Genomic DNA, 16,102 nt, shown 5'->3' with positions numbered 1-16,102 from the left:
CCACCCTCTCCGGGACAGTGACCCACCCCTCTCTCCGGGACAGTGACCCCTCTCTCTCTGGGACAGTGACCCCCCCCCCTCTCTGGGACAGTGACCCCCCCCCCTCTCTGGGACAGTGACCCCCCTCTCTCTGGGACAGTGACCCCCCCCCCTCTCTGGGACAGTGACCCCCCCCTCTGGGACAGTGACCCCCCCTCTCTCTGGGACAGTGACCCCCCCCCCCTCTCTCTGGGACAGTGACCCACCCCCCTCCTCTCTGGGTCAGTGACCCCCCTCCTCTCTGGGACAGTGATCCCCCCCTCTCTGGGACAGTGATCCCCCCCTCTCTGGGACAGTGACCCCCCCTCTCTCTGGGACAGTGAGCCCCCCCTCTCTGGGACAGTGACCCCCTCTCTCTGGGACAGTGACCCCCCCCCCTCTCTGGGACAGTGATCCCCCCCTCTCTGGGACAGTGACCCCCCCTCTCTCTGGGACAGTGACCCCCCCCTCTCTCTGGGACAGTGACCCCCCCCCCCCTCTCTCTGGGACAGTGACCCCCCCCCTCCTCTCTGGGTCAGTGACCCCCCTCCTCTCTGGGACAGTGATCCCCCCCTCTCTGGGACAGTGACCCCCCCCTCTCTGGGACAGTGATCCCCCCCTCTCTGGGACAGTGACCCCCCCTCTCTGGGACAGTGATCCCCCCCTCTCTGGGACAGTGACCCCCCCCCCGGTTGTTTAGTGAAGTCCGTGTTGATTGCTGTAACTCTGTGTGTCTTTCAGATCTGGACACTCCCCTGGTCACAGTTCACCGAAGTGTGAGTGATGTCCGAGGGGAGAATTACTACCGGGAACGGACTGTCCATCTCCGCTGTACCGTCAACTCCAACCCTCCGGCACACTTCACCTGGAAACGAGGACAGGAGACCATCACCCAGAAACAGGACCAGGGAGTCGATATATATGAACCCCTTTACACACAGGTCAGTGGGAACGGTGCCCACCCCCCCAACACTGACCCTCCGACAGGGCAGCACTCCCTCAGCACTGACCCTCCGACAGTGCCCACCCCCCCAACACTGACCCTCCGACAGGGCAGCACTCCCTCAGCACTGACCCTCCGACAGTGCCCACCCCCCCAACACTGACCCTCCGACAGGGCAGCACTCCCTCAGCACTGACCCTCCGACAGTGCCCACCCCCCCAACACTGACCCTCCGACAGGGCAGCACTCCCTCAGCACTGACCCTCCGACAGTGCCCACTCCCTCAGCACTGACCCTCCGCCAGTGCCCACTCCCTCAGCACTGACCCTCCAACAGGGCAGCACACCCTCAGCACTGACCCTCCGACAGTGCCCACTCCCTCAGCACTGACCCTCCAACAGGGCAGCACACCCTCAGCATTGACCCTCCGACAGTGCGGCACTCCCTCAGCATTGACCCTCCAACAGTGCCCACTCCCTCAGCACTGACCCTCCGACCGTGCCCACTCCCTCAGCACTGACCCTCCGACAGTGCCCACTCCCTCAGCATTGACCCTCCAACAGTGCCCACTCCCTCAGCACTGACCCTCCGACCGTGCCCACTCCCTCAGCACTGACCCTCCAACAGAGCCCACTCCCTCAGTACTGACCTTCCGACGGTGCCCACCCCCTCAGCACTGACCCTCCGACAGTGCCCACCCCCTCACCACTCACCCTCCGACAGTGCCCACCCCCTCAGCACTGACCCTCCGACAGTGCCCACCCCCTCAGCACTGACCCTCCGACAGTGCCCACCCCCTCAGTACTGACCCTCCGACAGTGTCCACTCCCTCAGTACTGACCCTCCGACAGTGCCCACCCCCTCAGTACTGACCCTCCGACAGTGCCCACTCCCTCAGCACTGACCCTCCGACAGAGCCCACCCCCTCAGCACTGACCCTCCAACAGAGCCCACTCCCTCAGTACTGACCCTCCGACAGTGCCCACTCCCTCATAACCGACCCTCTGACAGTGTCCACTCCCTCAGCACTGACCCTCCGACATTGCCCACTCCCTCAGCACTGACCCTCCGACAGTGCGGCACTCCCTCAGCACTGACCCTCCGACAGTGCCCACACCCTCAGCACTGACCCTCCGACAGTGCCCACTCCCTCATAACCGACCCTCTGACAGTGTCCACTCCCTCAGCACTGACCCTCCGACAGTGCGGCCCTCCCTCAGCGCTGACCCTCCGACAGTGCCCACTCCCTCAGCACTGACTCTCTGACAGTGCCCGCTCCCTCAGCACTGACCCTCCGACAGTGCGGCACTCCCTCAGCACTGACCCTCCGACAGTGCCCACTCCCTCAGTACTGACCCTCCAACAGTCCCCACTCCCTCAGCACTGACCCTCCGACAGTGCCCACTCCCTCAGCACTGACCCTCTGACAGTGCCCACTCCCTCAGCACTGACCCTCCGACAGTGCCCACTCCCTCATAACCGACCCTCTGAAAGTGCGGCACTCCCTCAGCACTGACCCTCTGACAGTGCCCACTCCCTCAGCACAGACCCTCTGACAGTGCCCACTCCCTCAGCACTGACCCTCTGACAGTGCCCACTCCCTCAGCACTGACCCTCCGACAGTGCCCACTCCCTCAGCACTGACCCTCCGACAGTGCCCACTCCCTCAGCACTGACCCTCCGACAGAGCACACTCCCTCAGCACTGACCCTCCGACAGAGCACACTCCCTCAGCACTGACCCTCTGACAGTGCCCACTCCCTCAGCACTGACCCTGGGAGATCGCTGCCCTCCCGTCTGGAAGGACTTGGTGGATGGAACAGGGGGCTGAGTTGGATGGTCATTATTGAAAATCGGGCCAAGGTGGAAGGGCCGAATGGCCTCCGGCCCCCCCTTGTTCTCCATGTGTGTGAGTGTGTGGATCGTGTGTTCACCTGTGTGAGTCGGGAAGGCCCCCGTCCCTGTCCGATCCCTGGGTCAGATCTTGTTGACCTGTGAAGCAGAGTGTTTTCCCTCACTGCTGTTCCCACCCCCCCCCCATCCACAGAAACCCTCCCCTTGACCCCATTCCCCTTTGGCGTGTGCCCACTGCCCTCCTTCTGTTGGAGCCCATATCAAACCCGTCTCTCAGTATTTCCCCCTGAACCTTCTCAGGCCATGTTTGTCCCGGGAACTGTGATTGTGAAAACTGAAACTGAAATGAGGTCACAACTCCAATTTGAAGGGTTTATTTCCTTCCCAGGGGGAGACCAAAATCCTCAAGCTGAAGGATCTGAGGCCCCAGGATTATGCCAACTTCAGCTGCTTGGTGTCAGTGAGAAATGTCTGTGGGATCCCCGATAAAGCCACTTCCTTCATGTTGAAGAACACCACAGGTCAGTGCTATATTCACACACCTCCCCCACCCACCCCCAACCCCCCCAAACCCCCAGGTCCCTGTCATCCCCAGCACCAGGCTCACATCACCTTCTAATCCGAGAGAGAGAGAATGTGAGAGTGGGATACTGTGATGATAGAGAGAGAGTGGAATAGACAGGTGACTTGGAAGAGATCGAGGAAGGTACCGAGAGAGAGAGAGAGAGAGAGAGAGAGAGAGGGACAGGACAGAAAAAGGAGAGAGAGGAGAGAGAGAGAGAGAGAGACAGGAGAGAGAGAGTGGGAGAGAGGAACAGGACAGAAAGACAGAGAGACAGGAGAGAGAAAGAGAGAGAAAGAGAGAGAGAGAATGATTGACAGGAGAGAGGGAGAGAGGGGCAGGACAGAGAGAGAGACAGAGAGAGACTCGGAGAAGTGGAACTGCTGCAGGCCAGTGGATTGGATGTCGATCTTGGAGAATCAAACAAACAATGTAGACATGGTAAGGAAGGAAGGAAGGTCAGTCACAGAAAACCAAGGAAGGGAGGCTGGCCGAGTGGCTCAGTGGTTAGCACTGCTGCCTCACAGCACCAGGGACCCCGGTTCGATTCCCGATTCAGTGTCTAGAGGAGGAAGTGCTGGGTGTCTTGAAACGGTTAAAGGTGGATAAATCCCCAGGACCTGATCAGGTGTACGTGAGAACTCTGTGGGAAGCTAGAGAAGTGATTGCTGGGCCACTTGCTGAGATATTTGTATCATCGATAGTGACAGGTGAGGTGCTGGAAGACTGGAGGTTGGTTAATGTGGTGCCACTGTTTAAGAAGGGCGGTAAGGACAAGTCAGGGAACAATAGACCAGTGAGCCTGACCTCGGTGGTGGGCAAGTTGTTGGAGGGAATCCTGAGGGACAGGATGTACATGTATTTGGAAAGGCAAGGACTGATTAGGGAGAGTCAACATGGCTTTGTTTGTGGGAAATCATGTCTCACAAACTTGATTGAGTTCTTTGAAGAAGTAACAAAGAGGATTGATGAGGACAGAGTGGTAGATGTGATCTATATGGACTTCAGTAAGGCGTTCGACAAGGTTCCCCATGGGACACTGATTAGCAAGGTTAGATCTCACGGAATATAGGGAGAACTAGCCATTTGGATACAGAACTGACTCAAAGGTAGAAGACAGAGGGTGGTGGTGGAGGGTTGTTTTTCAGACTGGAGGCCTGTGACCAGTGGAGTGCCACAAGGATCGGTGCTGGGCCCTCTACTTTTTGTCATTTACATAAATGATTTGGATGTGAGCATAAGAGGTACAGTTAGTAAGTTTGCAGATGACACCAAAATTGGAGGTGTAGTGGACAGCGAAGAGGGGTACCTCAGATTACAACAGGGTCTGGACCAGATGGGTCAATGGGCTGAGAAGTGGCAGATGGAGTTTAATTCAGATAAATGCGAGGTGCTGCATTTTGGGAAAGCAAATCTTAGCAGGACTTATACACTTAATGGTAAGGTCCTAGGGAGTGTTGCTGAACAAAGAGACCTTGGAGTGCAGGTTCATAGCTCCTTGAAAGTGGAGTCGCAGGTAGATAGGATAGTGAAGGAGGTGTTTGGTTTGCTTTCCTTTATTGGTCAGGGTATTGAGTACAGGAGTTGGGAGGTCATGTTGCAGCTGTACAGGACATTGGTTAGACCACTGTTGGAATATTGTGTGCAATTCTGGTCTCCTTCCTATCGGAAAGATGTTGCCAAACTTGAGAGTGTTCAGAAAAGATTTACAAGGATGTTGCCAGGGTTGGAGGATCTGAGCTACAGGGAGAGGCTGAACAGGCTGGGGCTGTTTTCCCTGGAGCGTCGGAGGCTGAGGGGTGACCTTATGGAGGTTTACAAAATTATGAGGGGCATGGATAGTGTAAATAGACAAAGTCTTTTCCCTGGGGTCAGGGAGTCCAGAACTAGAGGGCATAGGTTTAGGGTGAGAGGGGAAAGATATAAAAGAGACCTCAGGGGCAACTTTTTCACACAGAGGATGGTACGTGTATGGAGTGAGCTGCCAGAGGATGTGGTGGAGGCTGGTACAATTGCAACATTTAAGAGGCATCTGGATGGGTATATGAATAGGAAGGGTTTGGAGGGATATGGGCCGGGTGCTGGCAGGTGGGGCTAGATTGGGTTGGGATATCTGGTCGGCATGGACGGGTTGGACCGAAGGGTCTGTTTCCATGCTGTACATCTCTATGACTCTGTGACTGTCTGTGTGGAGTTTGCACGTTCTCCCCGTGTCTGCGTGGGTTTCCTCCGGGTGCTCCGGTTTCCTCCCACAGTCCAAAGATGTGTAGGTCAGGGTGGGATTGGCCGTGTCCCTAGTGTTCAGGGGTGTGTAGGTTAGGGTGGGATTGGCCGAGTCCCGAGTGTTCAGGGGTGTGTAGGTCAGGGTGGGATTGGCCGTTTCCCTAGTGTTCAGGGGTGTGTAGGTTAGGGTGGGATTGGCCGTGTCCCTAGTGTTCAGGGGTGTGTAGGTTAGGGTGGGATTGGCCGTGTCCCTAGTGTTCAGGGGTGTGTAGGTTAGGGTGGGATTGGCCGTGTCCCTAGTGTTCAGGGGTGTGTAGGTTAGGGTGGGATTGGCCGTGTCCCTAGTGTTCAGGGGTGTGTAGGTTAGGGTGGGATTGGCCGTGTCCCTAGTGTTCAGGGGTGTGTAGGTTAGGGTGGGATTGGCCGTGCCCCTAGTGTTCAGGGGTGTGTAGGTTAGGGTGGGATTGGCCGTGCCCCTAGTGTTCAGGGGTGTGTAGGTTAGGGTGGATTGGCCATGTCCCTAGTGTTCAGGGGTGTGTAGGTTAGGGTGGGATTGGCCGTGTCCCTAGTGTTCAGGGGTGTGTAGGTTAGGGTGGGATTGGCCGTGTCCCTAGTGTTCAGGGGTGTGTAGGTTAGGGTGGGATTGGCCGAGTCCCGAGTGTTCAGGGGTGTGTAGGTCAGGGTGGGATTGGCCGTTTCCCTAGTGTTCAGGGGTGTGTAGGTTAGGGTGGGATTGGCCGTGTCCCTAGTGTTCAGGGGTGTGTAGGTTAGGGTGGGATTGGCCGTGTCCCTAGTGTTCAGGGGTGTGTAGGTTAGGGTGGGATTGGCCGTGTCCCTAGTGTTCAGGGGTGTGTAGGTTAGGGTGGGATTGGCCGTGTCCCTAGTGTTCAGGGGTGTGTAGGTTAGGGTGGGATTGGCCGTGTCCCTAGTGTTCAGGGGTGTGTAGGTTAGGGTGGGATTGGCCGTGCCCCTAGTGTTCAGGGGTGTGTAGGTTAGGGTGGGATTGGCCGTGCCCCTAGTGTTCAGGGGTGTGTAGGTTAGGGTGGATTGGCCATGTCCCTAGTGTTCAGGGGTGTGTAGGTTAGGGTGGGATTGGCCGTGTCCCTAGTGTTCAGGGGTGTGTAGGTTAGGGTGGGATTGGCCGTGTCCCTAGTGTTCAGGGGTGTGTAGGTTAGGGTGGGATTGGCCGTGTTCCTAGTGTTCAGGGCTGTGTAGGTTAGGGTGGGATTGGCCGTGTCCCTAGTGTTCAGGGGTGTGTAGGTTAGGGTGGGATTGGCCGTGTCCCTAGTGTTCAGGGGTGTGTAGGTTAGGGTGGGATTGGCCGTGTCCCTAGTGTTCAGGGGTGTGTAGGTTAGGGTGGGAATGGCCGTGTCCCTAGTGTTCAGGGGTGTGTAGGTTAGGGTGGGATTGGCCGTGTCCCTAGTGTTCAGGGGTGTGTAGGTTAGGGTGGGATTGGCCGTGCCCCTAGTGTTCTGGGGTGTGTAGGTTAGGGTGGGATTGGCCGTGCCCCTAGTGTTCAGGGGTGTGTAGGTTAGGGTGGGATTGGCCGTGTCCCTAGTGTTCAGGGGTGTGTAGGTTAGGGTGGGATTGGCCATGTCCCTAGTGTTCAGGGGTGTGTAGGTTAGGGTGGGATTGGCCGTGCCCCTAGTTCAGGGGTGTGTAGGTCAGGGTGGGATTGGCCGTGCCCCTAGTGTTCTGGGGTGTGTAGGTTAGGGTGGGATTGGCCATGTCCCTAGTGTTCAGGGGTGTGTAGGTTAGGGTGGGATTGGCCGTGTCCCTAGTGTTCAGGGGGGTGTAGGTTAGGGTGGGATTGGCCGTGTCCCTAGTGTTCAGGGATGTGTAGGTTAGGGTGGGATTGGCCGTGTCCCTAGTGTTCAGGGGTGTGTAGGTTAGGGTGGGATTGGCCGTGCCCCTAGTGTTCTGGGGTGTGTAGGTTAGGGTGGGATTGGCCATGTCCCTAGTGTTCAGGGGTGTGTAGGTTAGGGTGGGATTGGCCGTGTCTCTAGTGTTCAGGGGTGTGTACGTCAGGGTGGGATTGGCCGTGCCCCTAGTGTTCAGGGGTGTGTAGGTCAGGATGGGATTCGCCGTGTTCAGGGGTATGTAGGTTAGGGTGGGATTGGCCGTGTCTCTAGTGTGCAGGGGTGTGTAGGTTAGGGTGGGATTGGCCGTGCCCCTCGTGTTCAGGGGTGTGTAGGTTAGGGTGGGATTGGCCGTGTTCCTAGTGTTCAGGGCTGTGTAGGTTAGGGTGGGAGTGGCCGTGTCCCTAGTGTTCAGGGGTGTGTAGGTTAGGGTGGGATTGGCCGTGTCCCTAGTGTTCAGGGGTGTGTAGGTTAGGGTGGGATTGGCCGTGTCCCTAGTGTTCAGGGGTGTGTAGGTTAGGGTGGGAATGGCCGTGTCCCTAGTGTTCAGGGGTGTGTAGGTTAGGGTGGGATTGGCCGTGTCCCTAGTGTTCAGGGGTGTGTAGGTTAGGGTGGGATTGGCCGTGCCCCTAGTGTTCTGGGGTGTGTAGGTTAGGGTGGGATTGGCCGTGCCCCTAGTGTTCAGGGGTGTGTAGGTTAGGGTGGGATTGGCCGTGTCCCTAGTGTTCAGGGGTGTGTAGGTTAGGGTGGGATTGGCCATGTCCCTAGTGTTCAGGGGTGTGTAGGTTAGGGTGGGATTGGCCGTGCCCCTAGTTCAGGGGTGTGTAGGTCAGGGTGGGATTGGCCGTGCCCCTAGTGTTCTGGGGTGTGTAGGTTAGGGTGGGATTGGCCATGTCCCTAGTGTTCAGGGGTGTGTAGGTTAGGGTGGGATTGGCCGTGTCCCTAGTGTTCAGGGGGGTGTAGGTTAGGGTGGGATTGGCCGTGTCCCTAGTGTTCAGGGATGTGTAGGTTAGGGTGGGATTGGCCGTGTCCCTAGTGTTCAGGGGTGTGTAGGTTAGGGTGGGATTGGCCGTGCCCCTAGTGTTCTGGGGTGTGTAGGTTAGGGTGGGATTGGCCATGTCCCTAGTGTTCAGGGGTGTGTAGGTTAGGGTGGGATTGGCCGTGTCTCTAGTGTTCAGGGGTGTGTACGTCAGGGTGGGATTGGCCGTGCCCCTAGTGTTCAGGGGTGTGTAGGTCAGGATGGGATTCGCCGTGTTCAGGGGTATGTAGGTTAGGGTGGGATTGGCCGTGTCTCTAGTGTGCAGGGGTGTGTAGGTTAGGGTGGGATTGGCCGTGCCCCTCGTGTTCAGGGGAGTGTCGGTTAGGGTGGGATTGGCCGTGTCCCTAGTGTTCAGGGGTGTGTAGGTCAGGATGGGATTGGCCGTGTTCAGGGGTATGTAGGTTAGGGTGGGATTGGCCGTGCCCCTCGTGTTCAGGGGAGTGTCGGTTAGGGTGGGATTGGCCGTGTCCCTAGTGTTCAGGGGTGTGTAGGTCAGGATGGGATTGGCAGTGTTCAGGGGTATGTAGGTTAGGGTGGGATTGGCCGTGTCTCTAGTGTTCAGGGGTGTGTAGGTTAGGGTGGGATTGGCCGTGTCCCGAGTGTTCAGGGGTGTGTAGGTTAGGGTGGGATTGGCCATGTCCCTAGTGTTCAGGGGTGTGTAGGTTAGGGTGGGATTGGCCGTGCCCCTAGTTCAGGGGTGTGTAGGTCAGGGTGGGATTGGCCGTGCCCCTAGTGTTCTGGGGTGTGTAGGTTAGGGTGGGATTGGCCGTGTCCCGAGTGTTCAGGGGTGTGTAGGTTCGGGTGGGATTGGCCATGTCCTTAGTGTTCAGGGGTGTGTAGGTTGGGTGGGATTGGACGTGCCCCTAGTGTTCAGGGGTGTGTAGGTTGGGTGGGATTGGCCGTGTCTCTAGTGTTCAGGGGTGTGTCGGTTAGGGTGGGATTGGCCGTGCCCCTAGTGTTCAGGGGTGTGTAGGTTGGGTGGGATTGGCCGTGTCTCTAGTGTTCAGGGGTGTGTAGGTTAGGGTGGGATTGGCCGTGCCCCTAGTGTTCAGGGGTGTGTAGGTTAGGGTGGGATTGGCCGTGTCCCTAGTGTTCAGGGGTGTGTAGGTTAGGGTGGGATTGGCCGTGCCCCTAGTGTTCAGGGGTGTGTAGGTTAGGGTGGGATTGGCCGTGTCCCTAGTGTTCAGGGGTGTGTAGGTTAGGGTGGGATTGGCCGTGCCCCTAGTGTTCAGGGGTGTGTAGGTTAGGGTGGGATTGGCCGTGTCCCTAGTGTTCAGGGGTGTGTAGGTTAGGGTGGGATTGGGCGTGCCCCTAGTGTTCAGGGGTGTGTAGGTTAGGGTGGGATTGGCCGTGTCCCTAGTGTTCAGGGGTGTGTAGGTCAGGATGGGATTGGCCGTGTCCCGAGTGTTCAGGGGTGTGTGGGTTCGGGTGGGATTGGCCGTACCCCTAGTGTTCAGGGGTGTGTAGGTTAGGGTGAGATTGGCCGTGTCCCTAGTGTTCAGGGTTGTGTAGGTCAGGGTGGGATTGGCCGTGCCCCTAGTGTTCAGCGGTGTGTAGGTTAGGGTGGGATTGGCCGTGTCCTTAGTGTTCAGGGGTATGTAGGTTATGGTGGGATTGGCCGTGCCCCTAGTGTTCAGGGGTGTGTAGGTCAGGGTGGGATTGGCCGTGCCCCTAGTGTTCAGGGGTGTGTAGGTTAGGGTGGGATTGGCCGTGTCCCTAGTGTTCAGGGGTGTGTAGGTTAGGGTGGGATTGGCCGTGTCCCTAGTGTTCAGGGGTGTGTCGGTTAGGGTGGGATTGGCCGTGCCCCTAGTGTTCAGGGGTGTGTAGGTTAGGGTGGGATTGGCCGTGTCCCTAGTGTTCTGGGGTGTGTAGGTTAGGGTGGGATTGGCCATGTCCCTAGTGTTCAGGGGTGTGTCGGTTAGGGTGGGATTGGCCGTGCCCCTAGTGTTCTGGGGTGTGTAGGTTAGGGTGGGATTGGCCATGTCCCTAGTGTTCAGGGGAGTGTCGGTTAGGGTGGGATTGGCCGTGCCCCTAGTGTTCAGGGGTGTGTAGGTCAGGGTGGGATTGGCCGTGCCCCTAGTGTTCAGGGGTGTGTAGGTCAGGGTGGGATTGGCCGTGTCCCGAGTGTTCAGGGGTGTGTAGGTTAGGGTGGGATTTGCCGTGTCCATAGTGTTCAGGGGTGTGTAGGTTAGGGTGGGATTGGCCGTGTCCCTAGTGTTCTGGGGTGTGTAGGTTAGGGTGGGATTGGCCGTGCCCCTAGTGTTCAGGGGTGTGTAGGTTAGGGTGGGATTGGCCGTGTCCCTAGTGTTCAGGGGTGTGTAGGTTAGGGTGGGATTGGCCGTGTCCCTCGTGTTCAGGGGTGTGTAGGTTAGGGTGGGATTGGCCGTGTCCCTAGTGTTCTGGGGTGTGTAGGTTAGGGTGGGATTGGCCGTGCCCCTAGTGTTCAGGGGTGTGTCGGTTAGGGTGGGATTGGCCGTGTCCCTAGTGTTCAGGGGTGTGTAGGTTAGGGTGGGATTGGCCGTGTCCCTAGTGTTCAGGGGTGTGTAGGTTAGGGTGGGATTGGCCGTGCCCCTAGTGTTCAGGGATGTATCGGTTAGGGTGGGATTGGCCGTGCCCCTAGTGTTCAGGGATGTGTCGGTTAGGGTGGGATTGGCCGTGCCCCTGGTGTTCAGGGGTGTGTATGTTGGGTGGGAATGGCCGTGTCCCTAGTGTTCAGGGGTGTGTAGGTTCGGGTGGGATTGGCCGTGCCCCTAGTGTTCAGGGGTGTGTAGGTTAGGGTGGGATTGGCCGTGTCCCTAGTGTTCAGGGGTGTGTAGGTTAGGGTGGGATTGGCCGTGCCCCTAGTGTTCAGGGGTGTGTAGGTTAGGGTGGGATTGGCCGTGCCCCTTGTGTTCAGGGGTGTGTAGGTTAGGGTGGGATTGGCCGTGCCCCTGGTGTTCAGGGGTGTGTAGGTTAGGGTGGGATTGGCCGTGCCCCTAGTGTTCAGGGGAGTGTCGGTTAGGGTGGGATTGGCCGTGCCCCTAGTGTTCAGGGGTGTGTAGGTTAGGGTGGGATTGGCCGTGCCCCTAGTGTTCAGGGGTGTGTAGGTTAGGGTGGGATTGGCCGTGTCCCTAGTGTTCAGGGGTGTGTAGGTTAGGGTGGGATTGGCCGTGTCCCTAGTGTTCAGGGGTGTGGAGGTTAGGGTGGGATTGGCCGTGTCCCTAGTGTTCAGGGGAGTGTAGGTTAGGGTGGATTGGCCGTGTCCCTAGTGTTCAGGGGTGTGTAGGTTAGGGTGGGATTGGCCGTGTCCCTAGTGTTCAGGGGTGTGTAGGTTAGGGTGGATTGGCCGTGTCCCTAGTGTTCAGGGGTGTGTAGGTTCGGGTGGATTGGCCGTGCCCCTAGTGTTCAGGGGTGTGTAGGCTAGGGTGGGATTGGCCGTGTCCCTAGTGTTCAGGGGTATGTAGGTTAGGGTGGGATTGGCCATGTCCCTAGTGTTCAGGGGTGTGTAGGTTTGGGTGGGATTGGCCGTGTCCCTAGTGTTCAGGGGTGTGTCGGTTCGGGTGGATTGGCCGTGTCCCTAGTGTTCAGGGGTGTGTCGGTTAGGGTGGGATTGGCCGTGCCCCTAGTGTTCAGGGGAGTGTCGGTTAGGGTGGGATTGGCCGTGTCCCTAGTGTTCAGGGGTGTGTAGGTTAGGGTGGGATTGGCCGTGTCCCTAGGGTTCAGGGGTGTGTAGGTTAGGGTGGGATTGGCCGTGTCCCTAGTGTTCTGGGGTGTGTAGGTTAGGGTGGGATTGGCCGTGCCCCTAGTGTTCAGGGGTGTGTAGGTTAGGGTGGGATTGGCCGTACCCCTCGTGTTCAGGGGTGTGTAGGTTAGGGTGGGATTGGCCGTGTCCCTAGTGTTCAGGGCTGTGTAGGTTAGGGTGGGATTGGCCGTGTCCCTAGTGTTCAGGGGTGTGTAGGTTCGGGTGGGATTGGCCGTGCCCCTAGTGTTCAGTGGTGTGTAGGTTAGGGTGGGATTGGCCGTGTCCCGAGTGTTCAGGGGTGTGTAGGTTAGGGTCGGATTGGCCGTGCCCCTAGTGTTCAGTGGTGTGTAGGTTAGGGTGGGATAGGCCGTGTCCCGAGTGTTCAGGGGTGTGTAGGTTAGGGTCGGATTGGCCGTGCCCCTAGTGTTCAGTGGTGTGTAGGTTAGGGTGGATTGGCCGTGTCCCTAGTGTTCAGGGGTGTGTAGGTTAGGGTGGGATTGGCCGTGTCCCTAGTGTTCAGGGGTGTGTAGGTTAGGGTGGGATTGGCCGAGTCCCTAGTGTTCAGGGGTGTGTAGGTTAGGGTGGGATTGGCCGTGTCCCTAGTGTTCAGGGGTGTGTAGGTTAGGGTGGGATTTGCCGTGCCCCTCGTGTTCAGTGGTGTGTAGGTTAGGGTGGGATTGGCCGTGTCCCTAGTGTTCAGGGGTGTGTAGGTTAGGGTGGATTGGCCGTGTCCCTAGTGTTCAGGGGTGTGTAGGTTAGGGTGGGATTGGCCGTGTCCCTAGTGTTCAGGGGTGTGTAGGTTAGGGTGGGATTGGCCGTGCCCCTAGTGTTCAGGGGTGTGTAGGTTAGGGTGGGATTGGCCGTGTCCCTAGTGTTCAGGGGTGTGTAGGTTAGGGTGGGATTGGCCATGTCCCTAGTGTTCAGGGGTGTGTAGGTTAGGGTGGGATTGGCCGTGTCCCTCGTGTTCAGGGGTGTGTAGGTTAGGGTGGGATTGGCCGTGTCCCTAGTGTTCAGGGGTGTGTAGGTTAGGGTGGGATTGGCAGTGCCCCTAGTGTTCAGGGGTGTGTAGGTTAGGGTGGATTGGCCGTGTCCCTCGTGTTCAGGGGTGTGTAGGTTAGGGCGGGATTGGCCGTGCCCCTAGTGTTCAGGGGTGTGTAGGTTAGGGTGGATTGGCCGTGTCCCTAGGGTTCAGGGGTGTGTAGGTTAGGGTGGGATTGGCCGTGTCCCTAGAGTTCAGGAGTGTGTAGGTTAGGGTGGGATTGGCCGTGTCCCTAGTGTTCAGGGGTGTGTAGGTTAGGGTGGGATTGGTCGTATCCCTAGTGTTCAGGGGTGTGTAGGTTAGGGTGGGATTGGCCGTGCCCCTAGTGTTCAGGGGTGTGTAGGTTAGGGTGGGATTGGCCGTGTCCCTCGTGTTCAGGGGTGTGTAGGTTAGGGTGGGATTGGCCGTGTCCCTAGTGTTCAGGGGTGTGTAGGTTAGGGTGGGATTGGCCGTGTCCCTAGTGTTCTGGGGTGTGTAGGTTAGGGTGGGATTGGCCATGTCCCTAGTGTTCAGGGGTGTGTAGGTTAGGGTGGATTGGCCGTGTCCCTAGTGTTCAGGGGTGTGTAGGTTAGGGTGGGATTGGCCATGTCCCTAGTGTTCAGGGGTGTGTAGGTTAGGGTGGGATTGGCCGTGTCCCTAGTGTTCAGGGGTGTGTAGGTTAGGGTGGGATTGGCCATGTCCCTAGTGTTCAGGGGTGTGTAGGTTAGGGTGGGATTGGCCGTGTCCCTAGTGTTCAGGGGTGTGTAGGTTAGGGTGGGATTGGCCATGTCCCTAGTGTTCAGGGGTGTGTAGGTTAGGGTGGGATTGGCCGTGCCCCTAGTGTTCAGGGGTGTGTAGGTCAGGGTGGGATTGGCCGTGCCCCTAGTGTTCTGGGGTGTGTAGGTTAGGGTGGGATTGGCCATGTCCCTAGTGTTCAGGGGAGTGTCGGTTAGGGTGGGATTGGCCGTGCCCCTAGTGTTCAGGGGTGTGTAGGTCAGGGTGGGATTGGCCGTGCCCCTAGTGTTCAGGGGTGTGTAGGTCAGGGTGGGATTGGCCGTATCCCGAGGTTCAGGGGTGTGTAGGTTAGGGTGGGATTTGCCGTGTCCATAGTGTTCAGGGGTGTGTAGGTTAGGGTGGGATTGGCCGTGTCCCTAGTGTTCAGGGGTGTGTAGGTTAGGGTGGGATTGGCCGTGCCCCTAGTGTTCAGGGGTGTGTAGGTTAGGGTGGGATTGGCCGTGTCCCTAGTGTTCAGGGGTGTGTAGGTTAGTGTGGGATTGGCCGTGTCCCTAGTGTTCAGGGGTGTGTAGGTTAGGGTGGGATTGGCCGTGTCCCTAGTGTTCAGGGGTGTGTAGGTTAGGGTGGGATTGGCCGTGTCCCTAGTGTTCAGGGGTGTGTAGGTTAGGGTGGGATTGGCCGTGCCCCTAGTGTTCAGGGATGTGTCGGTTAGGGTGGGATTGGCCGTGCCCCTAGTGTTCAGGGATGTGTCGGTTAGGGTGGGATTGGCCGTGCCCCTAGTGTTCAGGGGTGTGTAGGTTGGGTGGGAATGGCCGTGTCCCTAGTGTTCAGGGGTGTGTAGGTTCGGGTGGGATTGGCCGTGCCCCTAGTGTTCAGGGGTGTGTAGGTTAGGGTGGGATTGGCCGTGTCCCTCGTGTTCAGGGGTGTGTAGGTTAGGGTGGGATTGGCCGTGCCCCTAGTGTTCAGGGGTGTGTAGGTTAGGGTGGGATTGGCCGTGTCCCTAGTGTTCAGGGGTGTGTAGGTTAGGGTGGGATTGGCCGTGCCCCTAGTGTTCAGGGGTGTGTAGGTTAGGGTGGGATTGGCCGTGCCCCTAGTGTTCAGGGATGTGTCGGTTAGGGTGGGATTGGCCGTGCCCCTAGTGTTCAGGGGTGTGTAGGTTAGGGTGGGATTGGCCGTGTCCCTAGTGTTCAGGGGTGTGTAGGTTAGGGTGGGATTGGCCGTGTCCCTAGTGTTCAGGGGTGTGTAGGTTAGGGTGGGATTGGCCGTGTCCCTAGTGTTCAGGGGTGTGTAGGTTAGGGTGGATTGGCCGTATCCCTAGTGTTCAGGGGTGTGTAGGTTAGGGTGGGATTGGCCGTGCCCCTAGTGTTCAGGGGTGTGTAGGTTAGGGTGGGATTGGCCGTGTCCCTCGTGTTCAGGGGTGTGTAGGTTAGGGTGGGATTGGCCGTGTCCCTAGTGTTCAGGGGTGTGTAGGTTAGGGTGGGATTGGCCGTGTCCCTAGTGTTCTGGGGTGTGTAGGTTAGGGTGGGATTGGCCATGTCCCTAGTGTTCAGGGGTGTGTAGGTTAGGGTGGATTGGCCGTGTCCCTAGTGTTCAGGGGTGTGTAGGTTAGGGTGTGATTGGCCATGTCCCTAGTGTTCAGGGGTGTGTAGGTTAGGGTGGGATTGGCCGTGTCCCTAGTGTTCAGGGGTGTGTAGGTTAGGGTGGGATTGGCCATGTCCCTAGTGTTCAGGGGTGTGTAGGTTAGGGTGGGATTGGCCGTGTCCCTAGTGTTCAGGGGTGTGTAGGTTAGGGTGGGATTGGCCATGTCCCTAGTGTTCAGGGGTGTGTAGGTTAGGGTGGGATTGGCCGTGCCCCTAGTGTTCAGGGGTGTGTAGGTCAGGGTGGGATTGGCCGTGCCCCTAGTGTTCTGGGGTGTGTAGGTTAGGGTGGGATTGGCCATGTCCCTAGTGTTCAGGGGAGTGTCGGTTAGGGTGGGATTGGCCGTGCCCCTAGTGTTCAGGGGTGTGTAGGTCAGGGTGGGATTGGCCGTGCCCCTAGTGTTCAGGGGTGTGTAGGTCAGGGTGGGATTGGCCGTATCCCGAGGTTCAGGGGTGTGTAGGTTAGGGTGGGATTTGCCGTGTCCATAGTGTT

General features: G+C 58.1%; 1 protein-coding gene across 1 annotated transcript in view; it reads left to right on the top strand.

Moving 5' to 3' along the window:
- LOC140453915 (MAM domain-containing glycosylphosphatidylinositol anchor protein 1) overlaps positions 1–16,102 on the top strand; it is a gene marked incomplete at its 5' end in the record, with an annotated part of 218,563 nt that overhangs the window by 76,945 nt on the left and 125,516 nt on the right. Inside the window, 2 exons of the mRNA XM_072548772.1 lie at positions 760–959; positions 3,204–3,336. Coding sequence (XP_072404873.1) covers positions 760–959; positions 3,204–3,336 — 333 coding nt within the window. The remainder of the gene's footprint in view (positions 1–759; positions 960–3,203; positions 3,337–16,102) is intronic.

This window comes from Chiloscyllium punctatum, chromosome 3 (genome assembly GCF_047496795.1).
Source record: "Chiloscyllium punctatum isolate Juve2018m chromosome 3, sChiPun1.3, whole genome shotgun sequence".
Classification (NCBI taxonomy): Eukaryota; Metazoa; Chordata; class Chondrichthyes; order Orectolobiformes; family Hemiscylliidae; genus Chiloscyllium; species Chiloscyllium punctatum.
This window is presented reverse-complemented; position numbering and strand designations above follow the sequence as displayed.